The following is a 24,768-nucleotide window of genomic DNA, read 5'->3' on the forward strand; positions in this document are numbered from 1 at the left end:
GAAGATATTTACTCAAGGTACCATGCAGTAGGACTGAACCTGAAACCATGCTGTTGCAAAGTGTGCTTCTTAACCACATTGCCATGCCTGCGCTTATGAAAACTATAGAATCCTCCATGAATTTGCATGTCTTGTATAGTACATGTACACACACACATAAATGTAATTATATATAAATATACACACTCACTCACATACATATACATATGTATACATATAGACACACATGTATACACACAGATATATACACACGGATACATACATACATGCTCACACACATATTCACATTTACACATAAATATATATATACTTATACAAACATGCATATATGTACAAATAAATATATATAATACATAAATCTATATACACATGCATATTCAGAATCCTATTTATTTACATATGTGTTGGTGGTACATTGTGTGTACGTGTGTGTGTATACTATTAACAAACTTTGAACAAGTCTATTTATCAATCAGACTGTATATATGTTGTGTGAATGTGTACCATTAGGAGAAAGATCTCTTCACTTATATGTGTATTTCTGTGTCTCTGCACCATTAACAAAAACACTTCATAGCATACAAGTGTGTGTGTGTGTGTGTGTGTGTGTGTGTGTGTGTGTGTGTGTGTGTGTGTGTGTGTGTGTGTGTATGTGTGTGTGTGTGTGTGTGTGTGTGTGTGTGTGTGTGTGTGTCTCATTAGCAGGCCAATCATTTAACTTCGGACAAACATCAAAGAGAAGATGGAGTCAAAACCAGTTTATTATCATCTTTGATCACTACTGATTCAGTTTTTAGTAAAAGTCCATCCAAGGAATATCAAACAACAATTCTGTTTAGAAGAAATAATTGAATATTTGACATAATTCCATTGTATTTTATTGGATTTTTGTTGAAGAAATGTATTTGCGTCACAACCTTGCATTGTGGAAGCAGTCAGAATGCTAAACTTTTGGAAGTTAGTCTTCGTAAAACTGGACAATGAAAGAACAAAACATGAAATCTTCAGACAGAGCTCAGCTGTGCTGTGTAAATATGCAGATTATGTTAATTATCTTCATATTCAGAATAGTTTTGGTTTAGTTAGGTTTAATACTATTTTAGTACTACTTTTATTCATCACCATCATCATCATCATCATTATTCTAACATCCACATTTTCATGCTTGCATGGGATGAACAAAATTTGTTGAGGCAGATTTTCCATGACTGGATACCCTCATCTATTTCAAATAATATTTCTCCATGACCAGACATGCTTTCATGGAAGACTGGACACAAAGAAGCTGCTTGCATGATGGTGACATTTGTTTGCATCATGTGATGTGGAAGCAAGGTGACACCTGCATACACCCACCTACACATGTATACACATACACACGTATACACATACACACGTATACACATACACACACACTTATAAATGCAGTGGGCTTCTTTCAGTTTTCATCTACAAAATTACTGACAAGTCTTTGTCAGCCCAGAGCTATAATAGAAGACACTTCTCCAAGGTGCCAGGCAGTAGAACTGAACACAGAACCATGTGGTTGGGAACCAAATTTCCTATCACACAGCCACACCTGCACCTGTTTGTATTCATTAGTTTATATATATATTTTTTTTTTTTTGCTAATGTTGGCTTTTAAGTCTCTATTATTAATAGTTATAGTAGTTGTTCACTGCTCTTTTTGTGCTTGTCTCTAAGATATATCTAATGTTATATCAACTACTCTTCTAGATTTAGTCATATTTAATATATAATTGTCTTCATATCTATTCATTATAATGCTATAGTTATTTGGATCCTCAATGGTTGTAGATTTAGTACTACTCATATCAGTTTTTAGATATCTTGTTTTTTCTTTATTTTGATTTGAATAGTGATAAAGTAGAAAGTAAGATCTATTTGTATTATTATTTAGTTCTTCGAAAATTTTATTTTCAACAGAGTGGTTTAGTTCTTTATGGGGAGAAATGTACGCTATTAATTCTTGAAAGCCATTTTTTCTCAGTGCTTTTTATATATTTTGTGTTATTATTATACCAGTCTGTGAAATACATCTAATGAAATTATTCATAATAGATCTAGGATGATTAGAATGTTTGTGTATGTAATGTAGTTTTCCTTTCAGCTTGTAGTAAGATAGTGTGAGCCAGTGTTAAGATTAAGTGTACATTTAATATAAAGAAATATATATTTAAATATTTGTATATTCATTTAATATATTTTGAATGTTTTAAAATATTTGCTATTTACTAATTTCTGTAATTGCAGGTCCTGTTTGTGCTGGGGTCGTTGGATTAAAAATGCCCAGATATTGTTTGTTTGGAGACACTGTTAACACAGCATCAAGGATGGAATCTCATGGCCATCGTAACTATCTTTTCACTTCTCCATACTTCTCTGCTTTATCATAGTTAAGAATTTTATCTTCAAATAAGCACTTAAGGGGTTAGCTTTAGAATTGTATCAATTCCATTCTTGTATAGAAAAAAATTGATGTCAAAACATTTGATAATTTACATATTCTAAACTTCTAAATGATTTTATTCCATTGGTGAATGGTATGAAATTATTTAATGGTGTGTATGGGGGAGGGCGTGATTACTGTACATCCTTGATATGATGAATCCTGCAAAATTTGGCAGTCTTTCTTGGACTCCACTCAATGAAGTGACCGCACAAAGCAGTTGTGAAAAAATATTCAAATACATAATTATTAAGAATAATCTTAAATAATGTTATATGAAGTTGAAAAGTGCAACTTAATGCTGATGTAAGGTGCAGAAACATATGTTGTGATATACCATGAAAGAGTGTCAACCACGTACTGAGTTCAAATTCCATCAAGGTAAAACTTTGCTTTTCATCCTTTCAGGATCGATAAATTAAGTACCAGTAGAGTTCTGGGGTCGATGTAATTCCCACAAAATTTCAGGCCTTGTACCTTTAGTAGAAAGGATTATTTTACACACACACATATATATATATATATATATATATTACCTAGTCTTCAGCATTACTCAATATTATTATATATTTATATGTTTAACTCTAAAAGTCAATACTACCTTCTTCTTAAAAAAATTATGTTTATGTACCCCTTTAAACACCTCTAAGTGGAAAATTAATAAGTTTGCTAAAACAAAGTTACTTGAAAATAAATTATGTACTAAACATTTTTAATTAACATACTATTGTTTTCTTTGAATTTATTCTAGCTTTGAAAATTCATGTAAGCCCTCAGTCAAAAGCGATTCTTGATAAGTTCCAGACCTTCATACTAGAATGCCGAGGACCTGTAGAAATGAAGGTAATTCTTATAGTATTAATCTCTTTTTTTTTTATATTTGCAGAATTGTATTTTTACAGGTATTTATTTTATCAAAATTTTGGACAAATATTTAAACTGGAAAACAATATATGGACTACAAAACATAAGTACAATATAGATATATGTAACTAGCAAGGCCAGAGGCCACATCAGGTTCCATAGTCTGTTTTGGCTTGGTTTCTATGGCTGAATGCCCTTCCAAATGCCAACCAATTTACAGAGTGTACTGGGTACTTTTTACATGATACCATCACCAGTGAATTTTACATGGCACAAGCCTGTAAAATGCACTGGTGCATAGATATATGTATATATGTATGTATGTATGTATGTATGTATGTATGTTCACATGCATGTACGCATGCATGTAGGGTTAGGTGCATGCATGGATGTATTTCCTTCGAAATCATGCGCTTGGAGATTTGGCCTTATTGCATGTATATTGTGTGTTGGGGTGCTATACCTTAGTCAAGAGTTGACCAGTAGTTTGTTGGTGCAATTGGTTGCCAGAAACTGTAGAAGCCTGACACACACACACATGCATGCATGTGTATATGTTTGTACATGTGTGTTTGTCAAGGTTCATATTTCCTCTCAATTTCATGTTATTCACTGACTATAAGCAGTCTTGCTGTCTATACACACATCTTTTACTTGTAGCTAATGGCAAAAGCATGTCTGGGATTGATGTTACATTAAAAGCACCCAGCACGCATCACAAAGTAGTTGGCATTCGGAAGGGCATCCAGCCATAGAAACCAAAACCAAATCAGACTGGTACCTAGTGCAGCTCTTCTGATTGCCATTTCTGATCAAACCATCCAACCCATGCCACTATGGAAAATGGACATTAATGGATGATGATGATGATGATGATGATGATGATGACGATGATGATGAGGATGATGATGATGCCACCACCGACGATGACATATTACATGATCTTTGTAAACAAAAGGTTCACACTAATGGTCCATAGGTTTTAGCTCACTATGTGACTATGTCCAAGCTGTTTGCTCTTAGAGTGACTGAGGGATTGTTACCTTGCTAAGAAAGAGGTCGGTATTGGCAACAGAAAGGCCATCCAGCCATAGAAAATTTGCCTCAATGAATTCTGTCTGAATTTAAGAAAAAAAAATGATGATTATTATTGCGTGTATGTGTTATTATATACAATATATTTTTACTTTAGTAAACATGTTTTACTCTGACATTCAATGATGCAACATTTATTATCTAAAGGAGATAACCAGTAAGTATCCAATCGATGAATTGATGCACAAGAGAAAATTCTTAAACCACAATACTAAATACAAACTGGAGATACTATGTGGTTTTTCAACTCATCAGATACAATATCACTAAAATCAATAAACAATGAAAGCAGATCACATATGATCAATGTGGTATATTGTTTTTGTTTTAAAAATAAAAGTAACAAATGTTAGGAATATACGTTATGTAGGTTATTCTCTTACCACACCATGCCATAAACCAACACTTGTAACAAAGAATCTATACCTAAAATCACTTAATAACTGAAATATACTTGAACATTAGATGTATCCATATCTCAGTGAGGAACTGATACCATTATCCCAACATCACCATCCCTTTAAAGCCACCAAAACTATTCAAAAATATGAATCATGCATTTAAACTATTCTCATCCAATCTGTTTTACTATCACACATCACATTGTAGGCAAAAGCAGCCACTATGAACCAAGATTAGAAATAATTAAAAAGCCATTGATTATCATACAGTGAATTGGGGTTATATACTTTTGAATCCTGAAAAATTTAAAGATAGGCACAGGCGTGGCTGTGTGATAAGAAGCTTGCTTCCCAGCCACATGGTTCTGGGTTCAGTCCCACTGCATAGCACCTTGGGCAAGTGTCTTCTACTATAGCCTCGGGCTGACCAAAGCCTTGGGAATGTGTTAGATAGAAACTGAGAGAAGCCTGTTATATATATATGTATATATTTATGTGTATGTGTCTTTGTGTCTGCATTTGTCCCCACCACCATAGCTTGACAACCAATGTTGGTGTGTTTAAATCCCTGTAGTGTAGCAGTTTATTAAAGGAAACCAATAGAATAAGTACCAGTCTTACAAAGAATAAGTCCTGGGGTTGATTTCTTTGACTAAAATATCCTTTAAGTTAGTGCTCCAGCATGGCTGCAGTCAAATAACAAACAAGTAAAAGAATTAAAAAAAAACACTACTGTAAACAAAAATTAGTGAAGAAATAAATACATGACAGTTTCAAATTTTGGCACAGGGCCAGGACCTTTTGAGGGTAGAGGCCAGTTGATTTAATTGACCCAAGTACTTGACTGATACTTATTTTATTGACTCCAAATGGATGAAAGGTAAAGTCAACCTCAATAGTAGGAGGGGAGGAGGAGGAGGAGGAGGGGAGGAGGAGGAGGAGGAGGAAGGGAAGAGGAGGAGGAGGAGGAGGAGGAGGAGGAGGAGGAGATAAAACTAATCAGTTGAGGTTGAGTAGACTAAGGTTGTTTTTTCTAGCCTTGCTTGAGTCTGTTCAAACCTTAGACCAAAGGTATTCCTGTCATAATCTTATCATCTTGTTTCAGGCATAGTGTATCTAGGACTACATTTCTCCAATGTGTTCTTTTTTACTAAATGATAAGGGATGTGATTTAGCAGCAATTCGTAGCAAATGAAGCAAACATAATCTCCTAAAATTATGATCGAGGGATTTTTGATCAGTAGACATTAATATATCTTGATTTTAGAAAATCTGATACATAATATGTGAATTATAGGCCTTTGGCAATTTGGTCAAGTTAAGTAAAAGCCATACATACAGGCATGTCATTTGCAGCCATGCCTTACACATACACATAATCTGTCCTCTGTCAAAATTCCCTCACAACCCATATCTTCCCAACAACTCCACAATACAACACTCTGCAAGCCCCTTCCTTCCACTCTCCCTCACACACCTATCTGTATTTTCACTATGTCCTCATATATCTACGATACCCACCTCCCAGCCATTCCAATATTTCTCTCCATCATTTACTACAGTCATATCTTCCCCATTTCTAAATATCTGTCCTCACACACTTATGGAACATCACCTTCTTTTCCCTATTTACTCCCCACCCTCCACTGTCCCCAGTGGATAGGCTCCAGTACATCTCCAACCCCATGTATATTTCTTTCTCTTTCTCACCCTGACAGTCTCTGTATCTTTCTCTCTAACTCTCTTCCACGTCCCTCTCCTTTCTTGTCCTACTGGAGTAGGCAAATATCCCCACTGTGGTAAGACAACAATCTCTGTCCCTCTGTTATACTTTACCTCTCATATGGCACACAACCACTTCCCTCAGTTCCACTTTCTCCTTCTCAGGTGAGAGGCCATTGTCTTGCAAGCTACTTGGTGACCCCACTGGTGCTGGTGCCATGTAAAAAAGCACCCAGTACTCTCTGTAAAGTAGTTGGCATTAGGAAGGGCATACAGCCATAGAAACCATGCTAAAACAGACAATTGGAGCCTGAGGCATCCCTTCAGCTTGCCAGCTCCTGTCAAACTGTCCAACTCATGTCACCATGGAAAATGGACATTGAATGATGACAATGAGGATGATGATGATGATTACTATATTTCAGATGATGAACTGCTGTTTCTGGAAAATCTCTTTTTCTTTGGTGCTAAATCACCCCATGTTTCCATACCTACCAGCAGATGTTACCTATTATTGTCAGCAGTAATACAGCCCAGAACGTCTGTCTGATAGAGCCAAGAAGTAAAACTAATATTAATATATAATGAGGTTGAGCCAGAGAGATTATATTCATTGCCAACAGATTAACAGTAGGATTATTGCTATGTATAACAATGTAGATTGTGTGTGTGTGTAAGTGTGTGTGTGTGTAAGTGTGTGTGTGTGTGTGTGTGTGTGTGCGTGTGTGCGTGTGATTAGCTGTTTGTTATTGCCAATGAAAATTAGATGACTGAAGTATCTTCATGACAATTATAGCTTCATACTTATAACTTTTGACATTTATTGATCAAATATGGTTTATAGAGGTGGAGATGGTCTCTACATATTTACTTGTTTTGCTAAGAGTAGCAGCCAACTCTCCCTCAGTGTGTTTAAAAGAAGTAATATATAGGACCAAGATACATTATACCATTAAACTACTTTGGTTAGAGACCTATGCAATCAGAGAAGGCCTAGGGCTATGCAAAAACAACAAAATTGGGATTTTTCATAAATAGCAACTTCCCATAGGCTAGATCATCAAGATTAGAGATATAATAGTCTTGGAAAAAATGTTTTTGGAGCTTATTACTTCTGCTAGCAACAAAGTGTTCCTCTCTTTTTTCTCACCGTGATGGACAGATTGTGTAATTTCATGTGTAATATGAATAAATTTGAGGTGCCTTTATGCAAAAAGTAAAAGGAAAACACTTTTCCTTCCACCCTTAACAATGAAATTAAATTTAATGGTTATTCCAGTAATGAAGTTAAATCATCATCATCATCATCATCATCGTTTAACATCCGCTTTCCATGCTAGCATGGGTTTGACGATTTGACTGAGGACTGGTGAAACCAGATGGCTACACCAGGCTCCAATCTGATTTGGCAGAGTTTCTACAGCTGGATGCCCTTCTTAACGCCAACCACTCAGAGAGTGTAGTGGGTGCTTTTACTGGCAACGGCCACGCTCAAAATGGTGTATTTTATGTGCCACCCGCACAAGAGCCAGCCCAGGGGCACTGGCAACGGTCTCGCTCACTATAAAAAAAATACAATTGGTATTTTCTGCATGGCCTAACAATTAACATGCTGCACCCGTGATCGTGAGATCATGGTTTTAATACCTGGACCAGAGGGAGTGTTGTACTCTTGAATAAAACACTTCATCTCATGCTGCTCGATAATCACTTCGATACCTAATGTATGATACCATACACCTGTTCAGGCAATGTGGATCTGAGGGAGAAAGTCAGCAAATGTACAGCACAAATATTTGATCCCTAGAAATTGCTAAACTATCTTTCTCAGACTGTTATACATAAATATACAAACTCTGCCTCAACAAAAACTAGCTTCAAATATGACATTTACTCTTACTCTTTTTACTCTTTTATATGTTTCAGTTATTTGACTGTGGCCATGCTGGAGCACCGCCTTTAGTCGAGCAAATCGACCCCAGGACTTATTATTTGGAAGCCTAGTACTTATTCTATCGGTCTCTTTTGCCGAACCAAAACTGCTTTCAGCAGCTAAGAGTATCAAAAGTTTAAGTGGAAATATCTGATATGCACAGTAAAGGGCTTAAATGTAGTTGGGAAGCAAACTTCTTACCACACAGCCACACCTTCACCTAACATGTGCCTTCAGTGAGAATCAAAGATACAACTTTCAAATTCCTCGGTTGTTAGTTTTAGATTATGAGACTGAGGTGCTGCCAAAGAAGTTTCTCTCCAATCACCTTTAAACCTTATAGCATTCAAACTGACCATATCTGGCCCCTCACACCTACTCTACAATGACATTTTAAAAATAAACTACCACATCATCAAAATCTTGGAGGCATGAAGTAATAGTAATAGGTCGTGCAGTAAGAAGCTTGCTTCCCAACCACATAGTTCTTGGTTCAGTCCCACTGCATGGCACCTTGGGCATATGTCTTCTATTATAGCCTCTGGATGACCAAAGCCTTGTGCGTGAATTTCGTGAATGGAAACTGAAAGAAACCTGTCGTGTGTGTGTGTGTGTGTGTGTGTGTGTGTGTGTGTGTGTGTGTGTCTGTCTGTCTGTCTGTCTTTGTCCCTTCATCACCACTTGACAACCGGTGTTGATGTGCTTATATCCCCATAACTTAGCAGTTCAGCAAAAGAGACCGATAGAATAAGTACTAGGCATACAAAGAATAAGTCCTGGGGTTGATTTGTTTGACTAAAACCTTTCAAGATGGTGCTCCAGCATGGCCGCAGTCAAATGACTGAAAACAAGTAAAAGAATAAAAGAATAATTCAAAACAATGTAAATAAATAAGCATTACATTTAACAATAATTTGACTGCTAAAGGGTTAAACTGTTTTACTGTGGATAATGCACCCTCCCCTCTCAAAGGATCTTTGTCTTGCAAGTAACTTGGTCACCCCCCCCCCACACACACACACATGCACCACCTTTAACACAAAAAAAAATGTAAATTAGAAGCAATAAGCAGTGTGACAGTCTCATAATCCAAAACAAACAACCAAGCAATCTGAAAGTCATGAGTTCAATCCTCACCCGGGACACAACATTTTAGGTGCAGGCATAACTGTGTGTTAAGATGTTTGATTCCCAACCACATGGTTTCGGATTCAGTCCCACTGTGTAGCACTTTGGATAAGTGTGCTTTTTTTATAGCCTCAGGCTGACCAAAGCCTTGTGGGTGGATTTGGCAGAGGGAAAACTGAAAGAAGCCTGTCTCAACTATATATATATATGTGTGTGTGTGTGTTTGCATTTGTGCTTGTCCCCACCACTGTTTGACAACTGGTGTTGGTGTATTTTCATCCTTGTAACTTAGTGGTTCATGCAAAAATAGGTACTGGAGTCAATTCTTCAAGGCAGTGCCCCAGCATGGCCGCACTCAAGTAATTGAAACAAGTAAAAAGAAAACAGAAGTCATTATAATTTTTTTAAATTGTCACTATCACTTTTAATATTATATTGGTTGTTTTAAAAGATTTATTTATTTATTTATTTATTTATTCTATAATAGTTCTTCCGTTTTTTATTATTTCTATAATTCTTTTTTCATTTACTTGTAGGGCAAAGGAAAGATAACTACTTATTGGCTTCTAGGAGAACACCCAGGGTCTGATGGCAATGTGAATCAAAGTTCAGAACAGATATCACAACTACAGATATCACAACCAAATTCCCAAAGCTGAAAATCCTGGAAAGTCACCTTCAACAACCAAAGCATCATTAAATCCACAAATTTAGACTACAAGACATGAACACCCACCAGAACTTTCTCTTACATTTCTCTTGCTAAATATTTTCATTGAACATGTTGGAAAAAAAAAAAAAGAGTCTAACAAGAAATAATTATTATTATTGATTACAAACGAAAGGAAGAGAGGCCAAAGTAAAATGTTTTAATCACTCTGGACAATAACGGAAAGCAAAAACAGAAGGAAAAAAATATATAGAATAAAGACAGACAAAAAAAAAAAAATGAGGAAATTTGATTTCTAGGACTAAACTTTGGAAATGGTTGTGGAAAATAACAATAATAATAATAATAATAATAATAATAACAATAATAAAACATTTGCTGAGTTTGTGTTTGGTGTCATTGTGTCAAGATATATATATTACTTGCATATAAATATAAATTTGACATCACTTTATAACACAACATGCACATATGCACTTGTAAACACACCATGCACAGATGTGTATATGTGTGCATGTATGTATGAATGTGCATTTTATATATATGTATAAATATATATATATATATATATATATATATATATCTATATATATATATATGAATGCACATATACATGTATATATATGTTTATGTGTGTGTGTGTGTGTATACACACACACACACACACACACACACACACACACACACATATATATATATATATATATGTATATATATATATGTATATATATATATGTATATATATGTATATATATATATGTATATATATATGTATATAAATATATGTATATATATATGTATGTATATATATGTATATATATATATGTATATATATATGATATATTTAGACATATATGAATGTCTGAGGTTGTTGTTTTTTGTTTCCTTACAGTTCGAAATTAAGAAAAAAAAAATGATAATGTAATGATAATGATAATAATAATGAACTTCTAGTTTCTCCAATTTAAATGAAAAAAAGGTACAAAAATATCTGTGGAAACACAAAAAATATTTGGTCAAAAACCAAAAGAAAAAAAGCAAAAAAAGCAAAAAAAAAAACAAGAAAAATTCTAGAACTTTGTGATGTAGCTATTTATACATGTGTGTATATATATGTTGTGCATATATTCATTCCCTGGCTTAATATGCATTATTGTACCAGTTGTCTTTAAAGTGTGTTTAAATTTGTTTAAATTTTATGTCTTACATATGAAATTGTTCACATCCCACTCCAACAAACAAACAATTAAAAACCTCAATATATATTCAGAGAGAGATCTTTTCTTTTCTTTCATTTATTTTGTTTTCTGTGTTTAACCCATTTAGGGCCATAATTTGCCTATGAATATCTATATATATAAAAATGAGAATGTGTGTCTGTCTGTCTGTCTGTCTGTGTGAATCCCTAAAACTCGAGAACTACGCAACCAATTTCATTCAAATTTTACACATGCCTTACTTAGGGTTCCAGTTGTGTTTTAGTAAAAAAAAAGTATTAACTTCTTGCAGAGTTCGAGCACACGGCAACATAATATCTCCTCCACTATTTAAGTATTACGTGTCAAAAGTGAAACAAAAACACTCATGTCAAATACTTTCACTTTAAAAATGAAACCATTCCACTAACTGAAACAATCACATTTCGATACTGTAGTGAGATACTTTCACACACAGAGAGAGAGAGAGAGAGAGAGAGAGAGAGAGAGACGTATATGTATACATATACATGTATATGTACACCATTTCGATACTGTAATGACAGATACTTTCGGAAAGAGAGAGAGAAAGAGAGAAAGAGAGATAGAGAAAGAGAGAGAGAGAGAGAGATGTATATGTATACATATAGATGTACACGTATATGTATGTATATATATATAGATAGATAGATCTATACATACATGTATATGTATACATATGTGTAGATGTGTATATATATATATATATATATATATATATATAGATGTACATGTAATATGTACACATATATACATATATACATGCATACAGATGTCTATACATATATACACCCATCACACACACATACACATGCACACAAACACACACATTAGTCATTTGATTTCTTATCCAAAACTACGTCAAAAGTACTGAATGGATCTTTATGAAATTTGGAAATTATATTCTTTGCATAACGGCCATAACTCCCATGAAAATTCATATATTTTTGATGTTGATGAAATTTTAACCCAAACATAACAGATGAGCATTATTTAGAAAATGATGTCACACGTTATCGAGGCTACCATTCTTTCTGGATGTGCAAAAGGGGATGACGTCTTTATTCCAAGAATTCCTCTTACTCCATCAGGAGCAGACATTCCTTTTACATTCAGAAGACTACAATTCCCCCTTCGTGTGACTTTTGCCATGTCCATAAACAAATCTCAGGGTCAAACACTCTCTGTAGCTGGTCTTCTCTTGGAAGAGCCCTGCTTCTCACATGGACAACTGTATGTTGGCTGCTCAAGAGTGGGCAGCAAAAAAAAACTATTTGTATATGCTCCACAGGGGAAAACAAGGAACATAGTTTACAACGAGGTGTTATAATCACAACAGCAAGAAAGTATGTACATGATCTCCTTCTTTTACGAAACTTCATTGACTTTCATATATTTATATTGATATATATATATATATACGTGTGTGTATATACATCTCTATATATAAAGATGATGCGTAGTCTAGACAGCGTTTTTAGATTTCATTATTCTCTTTAACCCGGGCAACGTCGGGTATTTCTGCTAGTTATCTATAAATCTTTACACATTCTGAGCTCTGAAGGGTGCTTTTAAACTATATTTCCCCTGTTAGATGCTAATTTAAATGTATACTTGAAGAATACTGCAAATATGAAGGAAACAGCAAAAGAAACACAACGACTTTATGATATTATTTATGACAAATTTAAATTCTTTGTCCCAATAACAAGACATTGGTTGCTAATGGGTTATTCTTTTACTTGTTTGAATCATTTGACTGGGGCTGTGTTGGAGCACTGCCTTTTAGTCAAAGAAATCGACCCCAGACTTATTCTTTGTAAGCCTGTTACTTATTCTATCAGTCTTTTCTGCTGAACTGCTAAATTACGTGGATATAACAGCATCAGTTGTCAAGTGATGGCAGTGGGGAACAAACACAGACTCAAAAAGCACACACATAAATATCATCATCATCATCGTTTAACGTCCGCTTTCCATGCTAGCAAGGGTTGGATGATTTGACTGAGGACTGGTGAAACCGGATAGCTACACTAGGCTCCAATCTGATTTGGCAGAGTTTCTACAGCTGGATGCCCTTCCTAACGCCAACCACTCAGAGAGTGTAGTGGGTGCTTTTACGTGTCACCCGCACGAAGGCCAGTCAGGCGGTACTGGCAAATATATATATATATATATATATATATATATATATATATCAGCGTAACTGCTAGAATAAGAATAGCCAGGGCAAAGTTCATGGAGATCCTACTTCTGCTGGTAACAAAGGTAACAAAGGCCCTGGCTTTATTAATTTAATTACCTTAAAGATGGCATGATTTGTGTGTGAGGAAAACAATGGAGTGGGGAAGAGGAGGAGGTTTATTGTTTGGAAGGTGAATCTCCTTCTATTAAGACTTCAGGAAATAAAATTTCTGGCATTTTCCCTCTCACTTAATCTCACTTTCTTCACTTTTCTTACTTGCAGTCGTTTCATTGGAAACATATTGAGAGAAGTCTGCTTTTTCTTGCCTTTCAGAATGTTACAAAAATGTGTCAGAATAGTGTCATTAAATAAAGTAGCTGCACAACTTTTACATACTTTTTCAGGATGATATTCTTCTACAAATTCAGAAACATAATGCCACTTTGCCAACACTACCTTTATGTCACTTGTAGAGATAGCCTTTTCTGCTACACTGTCTTCTTCTTAGAAACTAATCTTTTCCACTGCATCCAAATGTTGCTGCTTCTCAAGCTGCAGGAGTTCATCTGTCATTAGCTCCTCAACAAGATCATTAATGCCCCCATCGTCAACCTCAAGGCCGATGGACTTGCCAAGAGACACTATCTCCACGACTACAGGTGTCTCAGATATGGAGTCTCTTTCAGTTACACCGTCAGGTCACAGATTTTCTCCATGCAGAATTCAGCATTCTCCTCGTTACACACTGCCAGGCCATATCAATGATTTTCAGGTAGTTAACAATGTTGCAGTGATCCTTCTAAATGTCACGAAAGGTTAGATTTGTAGTTTTGGTGACTTCGAAGCACCGACAAAACAGGTGTTTGGTGTACAATTTCTTAAAATTAGAAATCACCTGTTGGTTCATGGGCTGCAAGATGGAAGTGGTGTTGTGTGAAAGGTACAGAGCTTTTATGAATTTAAATTCGTCCAATATATCATCTTCAAGGTAAGGATGGTGAGCACGAGCATTGTTGGGGATGAGGAAAGCCTTGAGAGGAAGATCATTCTCCAGATGGTACTTTTTCACTGCTGGTCCGAAGACAAGATCGATCGACTTTGTGAAGAAATGCCTGGTGACCTAGGCATTACTGTTTGTCCTCCACATGACCTGCAGCTTCTCCTTCAGGATTTTGTGCAACTGGAACGCACATGAGTTTTTGGAATGGTAAACAAGGAATGGGTTTAATCTTCAAGGCTCTACAAAGGGTGTGAGTTACCCTATCTTTCATAGATTTGTGGCCTGGCGTTTTCTTCTCCTCTGCAGTTATGTAGGTTCTTCTGAGCATTTTTTGTCAAAACAGGCCAGTTTCATCACAGTTGAATACCTGTTGTGAGATGTACCCCTCAACTGTGATGACAAAATTCACGCTTGAAATCCTCAACTGCATCTGTGTCAGAACTCACTACTTCTCCATGCCTGACAACACTATGAACACCAGTCCTCTTCCTGAAAGTATCAAACCAGCCACAATTGGCCTTAAATGCGTCTGCTGATGTCTTCTCTCCTCTGTTGATGCCCCAGGGTTCTGTTTCAGGAGATCCTCATACAGCACTCATGCTTTCTCAAAGATGATGGTCTCTGTAATCGTATCCCCTGTGAGTTGCTTCTCATTGATCCACAAGAGAAGCAATTTTTTCATTTCTTCGTGGACAGATGTGTGTTGCTTGGAGAGCCTGGAGACACCCTTTTCTGGCCTAAATGGCCTTAATCCCATCCTTTTCCTTCAGGATGGTACAGATCATCAACGTGCTTCAGTCATATTGACGTGCTATGTCCACTACACACACTCCTCTCTCATGTTTATCAACGATTTCTTTCTTCAATTCTATCGTAAACAGATTTTTCTTCTTCTCGATGCTCACCTTCTTTGGACTCATAACTAACACAACTAATAATTATGAAATAATAGGAAAAAAACCCCACAAAACTAAGGAAAAAAATGGGTAAAACACAATTGAGATGCTGCCACAAAGAGATTAACACATTAACTGAGCAAGCAGGGGCTACACTTGTTGGGAGAGCATGTGTGAATTCAGTATTGACTAGCAGTCGCTTGTATGAGACTCACTACTATTGCAGATTTGTACTCGTACTTCAAGACAAATATGTGCACAAGCCTCAGCTCATACAGTAAATTATTCATGCAATGGCACACTTGTACTTTGAGGTTCTACTGTACTCATGTATCTGTGTACATGTATGTATAAGAAGTATAGGCAGTGTCCCAGTGTGAAATAAATGTGTATACGTGTATATGTGTGTATGTGTACATGTCAGTTGTCAGACAAGGTGAAGCTCCTGGAACTGCCTTAAAAGATTTAATAATCCTTTCTGTTATCAGCACAAGGCCTGAAACTTTGGGGGAGGGAGCTAGTCAATTACATTGACCACAGTATATAACTGGTACTTATTTTATCAACCCTCAAAGGATGAAAGGTAAAGTCGACCTCAGCAGAATTTGAACTCAGAACACAAAGACAGATGAAATTCCGCTAAGGATTTTGCTCGGCAGGTTAATGATTCTGCCAGCTCATTGCCTTTAGAAGATTAAATAATAAAAGTTCTGTGGCACACATCTTTCTATGATTGACTCATACCCCAATGAGTTTATGTGACAAAGCAGACATGAAAATTGTGAGCCGTGTAGAAATTTTCAAAGAAGTTGGATCTTACATGTGAAACCAAAGAGATCCAAAGAGACAACTAAATTTTCATCAAACCATTCATTCTAGCCCCAATTTATAGAGCAAATTATTATGCTACCTTCGTAGTTATGATACCACAGCTGTTAAATATTAATCACCAATCAGGCCCAACTCTCTATTAAAAAAACCCACAGAGACATGTTTTTGATAAGCTGTTTCTCATCTCCAACAGATGAGGTGACAATGGAGAAGAATGAAGTACAAATTCTGAGAGTGAAGTTCTATCCTTAACCAACATGCTCATTCGCACACACACACACACACACACGCACACACATATGCATACACACGCATACTTTGAAGTTTCAGCCAGCTAAGCCATCGTTAGACTGTGTAATGATGACTTAGCAAGATAGATATAGTGTTTTTACACCTTTTTATCATAAGAGAGAATGTTAATGTTTTTTTCTTTTAGAAGTTGAAATATGTCACAAACATATTTTAACTAACCTAAAATTCACTTCTGCCTAAAACTGCTTGGTGCCAATACAGCTGTATTTTTTTCTGATATGGTGATCTAATAGCACAACTTAATCAATATTGACTATGCTTTAATTAAAGCTACAGCTCTAACTAAGTCTGTCCAGAGTTGCCTCTCTTCTGTATTTCCTACTGATAATAACTAAAGAACTAGAAAACAGATCTGGCAGGGGATGAATGGTTTGACAGGGGCTAGCATGCCAGAGGACTATATTGGGCCTCACTCTCTGTTTTGGTGTGGTTTTTACAGCTAGATGCCCTTCCTTATGCCAGCCATTTTACAGAGTGGCCTGGGTGCTTTGTATGTGGCACCAGCACCAGTGGGGTCACCAAGTAACTCGCAAGGCAATGATCCTTTGAGAGGGGTTATTGAAGGAGGTGACCTTGTGCCAGGTGATAAGTGGTTAGAGGGTAACAGAAGAACAAAAATAGGTGTCTTGCTATGGAGGAGATACGAGGATACTATAGTAAGAGAGAAAGAGAGAGAGGGAGTGATCAAGAACGAGAGAGAGCAAGAGTGTGACAGTGCAAGAGAGAGTGAAAGAGAGAAAGATGGTGCCAATGTGCCAGAGTATACTCTCAAAGTACAAGGATGAAAATATAAATGGAGGTAGAGTATTGCTAAAGGTGCATGAGTAAGGAGTAGGGAGTTCACATGAGTGAGAAGTGGTGAGGGAATGCAATGACTGATCAAAATTATATATAAATCCACACTCATACATATCATCATCAAGTTACAGCCATTTTATCATGCTTCCATAATTAGTCAGGTCTTCAGACTTTCTCAAACACAACATTCTGCCCCTTTTTCTTGTCATCTCCTTCTTGTGTTCCTTAATCTTGAGATCTGCCCTCATCATTTCTTTTGGTATCTTCTTTTCAGTCATAACTTTCTTCCATTTTGACCATTTGCCATTTCTTTGCCAAATTGCTCTGCTCTATACTCTGCTGGTTCAAACCAGCAGACAGCTCTCTTGTGTACTAGATAAGATTCCTTTTATGTTCAGTTTTTTCTCAACTCATTTGTACTCAGTCATTCAAGATCATTCCAGCATCTCCTCTAAAGGGAGAAGAGAAATTTTGTTTTCTAGCTGTAATAACTAAAGCGAAAGAGGTAATATGGAAGATGCATGGAAGAGTTATTGCATCAGGCATGTTTTAGTGAATCTCTTTTTATACCAACTAAGAAGGAAAGCATGTCTGGAGAAGAAATGCCTGATGGCAAAAAAGGTATGAAAGAAGATGGTAGAAAGTAGCCCATTTGTTGGGTGTGTAAGTGCCAAATTAAGTGGAGTAAAAAAAAAGGACAAAATTAGACAGTGCATCACAGGAATGTGGTTGATGGGGTCAAACCCATTCTGCGTCCATTCATTTTTTTTTGTTTCTCATTTCTCATCCGAAATTATAATATATTTATTCATGTAATATCATTCAATAAGTCCCCAACCCCATTTGTCCCTTGTATTGTCCCCCTTTTTGTTTAACCCTTGTGGTTTTAATAAAATCATCTTACTCAATCATTCATGCACACTAACATCTGAGGGAGTATGTTTGCTCATCCTCTGTGCTCAATGTCCCCATATCTTGCTGTGTGTGCATGCATGTGTGTGCATGCATGTGTGTGCGTGCATGTGTGTGCGTGCATGTGTGTGCGTGCATGTGTGTGTATGTGTGTGTGTGTGCATGCATGTATATGTGCATGTGTATGTGTGTGCTTGTGTGTATGTATGTGTATGTATGTGTGTAATCCTTCAGTCATTATTTCTTTCCATGCCATTTTTCTAATTTTCAAGCACTCCTTTTATTCCCTCTTTCCCTACTCCCACCAATACCACACATGACTTCACCTTTTTCCTCCTCTTTCTCTCCAATCCTTCAGCATCAGTTGACATTACCCCAGCACTACCACTGCCACTACTATCACCACCTCTTCCTCTCCTCTTCCTCCTTTAGACTTCTTTATCTCTCTGACAACATAACACATATTCTACCACAAGTATTCTCAATATATATATATACATACGTATACTATATACTGAAGACGGTGTGTGTGTGTGGGAGGTGTAATTTAATTAACTGCTCCCCCCCACTAACCACTTCCACCACCACTACCTTCATTATAGAACTTCATTTTCTGCCAAGTCTCCATAATTATTATTGTTAAGTCAGGTGAGGTTAATGGAAATAGCAGAGTCGGCAGAGGGACTTGTTAAATACCTTATGGCTCAGCTGATTATTGTTCTCTCTCCTCACATGCTTGTGACCTTAAAACTTGTAAAGAATGGTAACATTTCCATATTCTGTGATATATATATGTTTATAACAGTGAGAGCGGAGGGGTGGTGATGGTGGTGGGGTAATTTTTCCATGTGTCAAACTGGTGTTATAAATTTCTACTGGAGCACCTCTTTGAAGTTATCTGACCAGCTAGAAATAGCAGCCAATCTCTCTGATATTACACCTTTCTATCATAAAAAGGGAAAGGTCACTTTGGTTATCATGATCATAGATGCATCATCGTCATCATCATCCTTTAACATCTGTTTTCCATACTGGCATGTGCTGGATGATTTGACCAAAGCCAGCCAGCAGGAGAGCTGCATCAGGTTCCAGTCTGATTTGGCTTGATTTCTACACCTGGATGCCCTTCCTAATGCCAACCACTTCACAGTGTGTGCTGGGTCTGGCATGAGTGCTTTTACATGGGGCTGGCACAAATGTTTTATACGGAGCATCAATGCAGGGCTCTTGGAGAATCATCCACTTCAGCAGGGAGAGTGGCATTGACACTTCTGCTGTGGCAGACAGGTCTTCTTGAATACAGCAAGGTGCCAGAAATGTTGGTCCACTATAAGGTTCTGTGCCCTGAGGTTGTCTTTCAGTATTTCATCATATGTCTTCTTGGGTCTCCCTCTTTCACAAGTTCCATCCACTTTGAGTGCTGCTCTGTATCTTAAAACAATAAATGAGATGGTCATGGTTGGAACTCCTTTGATCATAGGGTCACCTGGGACTTTAACAATTAAACAATTACCTGACTTCACATTTCTCTATCATTTTGAAAATATAGTTTTCTTCAACCATTCTTGGAATTCTCTTACTCACCATATGATTTTAGATAACTTTGTTGAATACAAATTAAACTGAGCCACCATCTTTAGTTCTAACATACGAAACCGTTTGACTTTAAAATGTTCACATTTATATCACAAAATATGTGCAGGTATGGTTATATGGTTAAGAAGCTCACTTTGCTACTATATGGTTCGGTCCCACAGTGTGACACCATAGGCAAGTGTGCTGATTATAGCCTTGGGCCGACCAATGCCTTGTAACTGAATTTTGTAAATGGAAACTGCATGGATGCCTATCATATGTATATATATGTGAATATATATGTGTATGTATGTGTGTGTGTGTATATATATATATATATATATGTATATAATTTATATAAGGGCATTACTATACAATAATGCCTCACGCTAAGAGGGACTCCAAAAGTCAAAACTACCATAAGCACATTTGTACAAATGTGCTTATGGTAGTTTTGACTTTTAGAGTCCCTCTTAGCATGAGGCATTACTGTATAGTAATGCCCTTATATAAATTAAATATATTTATGGGAAAGAATGATGGGTTTTTTTCCCCTTATGAGGTTTTTTCACGCTAACTACTTGATAAATTCTTATAAAGTTTTTATCCTAATATTGTATATATATATATATATATACAGGGTGTCCACAAGGTCTGGGTACATGGAGTAAATAAAATCATAACATAAACAATTAAATATAAGAAATAATAATTTCTTAAAGTATGCGTTAATCCCCATGTACCCAGACTTTGTGGACACCTTGTATATTGAACAATGAAAATGAGTGCTTAACACTGCATTACTAAACAAATTCTTTATTTATAGGTTAAGGTTGCCATCGGTTTCACGTTCAGAGAAGTCCCTTAATTATCAAGCCTATCCCCTGGAACATTGGCATTTAGTCATGCAGACGATATGTGATAGGCTTGATAAGTGTTGATGGACTGCCCTTAACATGAAACCAATGGTAGCCTTAATCCATATGAGTGTGTGTGTTTCTTTACCTGTTTCAGTAATTTAACTGCAGCCATGCTGGAGCACCACCTTAAAGGGTTTTAATTGAAGAAATCAACCCCAAGACTTATTCTTTGTAAGCCTAATACTTAACTTATCAGTCTCTTTTTGACAAACACTAAGCTATGGGGACATAAATACACCAGCATTAGTTGTCAAGCAATGGCAGGAGCACAAACACAGGCAGCCACCCACACACGCGCGTGTGTGTGTGTGTGTGTGTGTGTGTGTGTGTGAATGAAAACATTTTGGTTCAAATTTGTTAGTCATCAGCCATTTTGAATTTGAATTATTCAATATTTATTTTTGCTTGCAATAGCCAGTCCTTTTGGTCAAACTATCATATCTCCAGCTGCTTCAGATGCTAAGATATGAAAATTATCTAAGTGTTGTAACAATGGTTTAGCATATACAACAGCTTTGCAAAAATATTTCTGGCTGAATATATTTACGATTTTATGCACTCAATAAAGTATTATTGCTAAGCTAATGTAAACATTAGAGCCATTAAGTCGTTTGCTAATGTTTACATTAGCAACATAAACTGTTGCTAATGTAAAAAGAAATGGAATGGTGAAACTATTTTTACGTTCGCTGAAAAAGCAACGTTTTTGGACTTATGACACTTTTGCATAGTAGCAACAATATATATATATATATATATCATCATCATCATCATCATCGTTTAACGTCCGCTTTCCATGCTAGCATGGGTTGGACGATTTGACTGAGGACTGGTGAAACCGGATGGCAACACCAGGCTCCAGTCTGATTTGGCAGAGTTTCTACAGCTGGATGCCCTTCCTAACGCCAACCACTCAGAGAGTGTAGTGGGTGCTTTTACGTGTCACCCGCACGAAAACGGCCACGCTCGAAATGGTGTCTTTTATGTGCCACCCGCACAAGCCAGTTCAGGGGCACTGGCAACGATCTCGCTCGAAAATCCTACAGGAGCCAGTCAGGCGGTACTGGCAATGGCCACGCTCAAAATGGTGCATCTCATGTGCCACCCGCACAAGAACCAGTCCAGGGGCACTGGCAACGATCTTACTTGGCTTGCCGGGTCTTCTCACGCACAGCACATTTCCAAAGGTCTCGGTCAGTAGTCATCGCCTCGGTGAGGCCCAATGTACGAAGGTCTTGCCTCACCACCTCAGCCCAGGTCTTCCTGGGCCTACCTCTTCCACGGGTTCCCTCAACTGTTAGGGTGTGGCACTTTTTCACGCAGCTATCCCCCTCCATTCTCACCACATGTCCATACCAGCGCAATCGTCTCTCTTGCACGCCACAACTGATGCTTCTAATGTTCAGCTTTTCTCTCAAGATACTTACACTCTGACGGGTATTCACATTGACATTACACATCCAACGGAGCATACTGGCTTCATTCCTTGCGAGCTTACGTATGTCCTCAGCAGTTACAGCCCATGTTTCACTGCCATGTAGCATGGTTGTTCGTACACATGCGTCATACAGTCTGCCTTTTACTCTGAGTGAGAGTCCCTTTGTCGCCAGCAGGGGTAAGAGCTCTCTAAACTTTGCCCAGGCTATTCTTATTCTAGCAGCTACACTTTCAGCGCACCCACCCCCACTACTAACTTGGTCGCCCAGATAGCGGAAGCTATCGACTACCTCTAGTTTTTCACCCTGGAATGAGATAGAAGTTGTTTCCTGTTTGTTTGCAGTCTTTATTGCACCTGAACATCTGCCACAAACAAAAACTAACTTGCTAGTTAATCTGCCTTTGATGTTGCTGCACCTCTTATGTGTCCATAGCTTGCACCGTGTACATCTTATAGAGTTACTACCTACTCCTTTTCTACATACTGAGCAGGGCCATCTATATATATATATATATATATATATATATATATATATATATATATATATATACACACACACACACATACATGTGTATGTATGCTTTTGTTTGTTTCTGTGTTCATCCCTCACATAGCTTGACAACTGGTGTAGGTTTGTTTACACTCCTGTAACTTAGCAGTTCTGCACTAAAAACCAATAGACTTCAGAAGAAATAGTTGACTTGTTTGACCAAAGCCCTTTAAAGTGGGGACCTAATATGGCCAGAATGCAATGACCAAAATATGGCCAGAATGCAATGACCGAAACATGCAAAATATAAAAGATGATCTTAGTCACTCCAGCCACAAATTAAATCTTTCCATAATTTTTGGGATAAATTTTTGTTTTTCCTTAAATTATACTCCAAAGACTAAATTAATAATGGTTTCAAAATTTAGCACAAGGCCAGTAAGTTAAGGAGAGTGGTCAAGTCAATTCCATCAACCCCAGTGCTCAACTGGTACTTGTTTTATTGACCCTGAAAATTTGAAAGGCAAAGTTGACTTCAGCAGAATTTGAACTCAGAACATCAAGACGGATGAAATGCCGCTAAGCATTTTGCCTGGCATGCAAACAATTCTGCCAGTTCACTGCAACGTTTTGGACTTATGACACTTTTGCATAATAGCAACAATATATATATATATTAATAATGATAAGGAAAAATCATTTTACTAAATTCCTTTAAATTCTTGATATTTAAAATAGATTAATTGAAATGGTGTATTTTCTTTGAAATATGGTCAGGAAAAGGTTAAAAAGAAATAGTAAACTAGAATTGTCAATTAGAGAAATTGTGTATTTGTCTTCACAGCAATCTGCTGACAATTGATTGAAAATGCCTGTAAGTGATATAGATTATTTGAAGATCTTTATCACATGTATGGAGATACAAAGACCTCATTAAGTTGACTAAATGTACAAGTTTCTCAGAGAGACAATGAAAGGAGTATTCCACTTGAGACACAGTTCAGGTGGTACTACCGTTACCTTTATCTCCATCATCTACTATCACCAACACTTCTACAACAACCACTACTACTACCTCTACTGATACTGCCACCAGTAAGACCACTACTACTTGTACTGCAAGCCACAACTATTAACACCACCACCGCTGCCGCCGCCACCACTACCACCATCATTACCACTACCACCACCACAACCATTACCACTACCACCACCACCATTACCACTACTACCACTATTTCTACACTGAAGAAACGATTAGGTGAATAACAATCTAACAAGCCCGAAGAATGCAACAACAGAGAAATAACAAGGCAACAAATCTCTATATATCAATGATGGTAGTGGTGGTGGCGGTTGCAGTGGTGTTGGTGGTGGTTGCAGTGGTGGCAGTGATGGTGATTGCATCAGTGGCAGTGGTGTGGTGGTGGTGGTGGTGGTGGTGGTGGTGGTGGTGAGATGAAGTGACTACAGTTGCACCAATCATCTACAACAAGGGTTTGTAAACTATGGTCCACAAGTCAAGTCTAACGTGATGGCTTCATATCATCCAACCTTTAGATTTCATTGAATATATTTCATCAAAAGTCCTTGTCTCTATACATCAATGATGGTAGTGGTGGTGGCAGTTGCAGTGGTGATGGTGGTGATTGCAGTGGTGGTGATGGCATCAGTTGACAAACAATAAAATCTTGTCACAAAAGAAGTTAAGTTTTCGCACAGGCCTCAGATAAGATATTTTTTTAATAATAAGCCCATCGTGTGTGTGTGCATACCTGTGTATGTGTGTGTGAATGTGTGTGCATGTGCATGTGTTTGTTTGTGTTTGTCCCCCACCACCGCTTGACAACAGGTGGTAGTGTGTTTACATCCCTATAACTTGGTCGTTTCAGA

General features: G+C 37.1%; 1 protein-coding gene across 4 annotated transcripts in view; it reads left to right on the forward strand.

Moving 5' to 3' along the window:
• LOC106867807 (atrial natriuretic peptide receptor 1) overlaps nucleotides 1-10,562 on the forward strand; it is an 865,062-nt gene extending 854,500 nt beyond the window's left edge. For all 4 annotated transcript variants that reach the window (XM_014912829.3, XM_089356636.1, XM_014912828.3 and 1 more), the window contains 3 exons: nucleotides 2,275-2,373; nucleotides 3,222-3,313; nucleotides 10,150-10,562. In XM_014912829.3, coding sequence (XP_014768315.1) covers nucleotides 2,275-2,373; nucleotides 3,222-3,313; nucleotides 10,150-10,272 — 314 coding nt within the window. In that variant the 3' untranslated portion in view covers nucleotides 10,273-10,562. The remainder of the gene's footprint in view (nucleotides 1-2,274; nucleotides 2,374-3,221; nucleotides 3,314-10,149) is intronic.
• Nucleotides 10,563-24,768: the final 14,206 nt, after the last annotated feature.

This window comes from Octopus bimaculoides, chromosome 8 (genome assembly GCF_046866305.1).
Source record: "Octopus bimaculoides isolate indiv1 chromosome 8, ASM4686630v1, whole genome shotgun sequence".
Classification (NCBI taxonomy): Eukaryota; Metazoa; Mollusca; class Cephalopoda; order Octopoda; family Octopodidae; genus Octopus; species Octopus bimaculoides.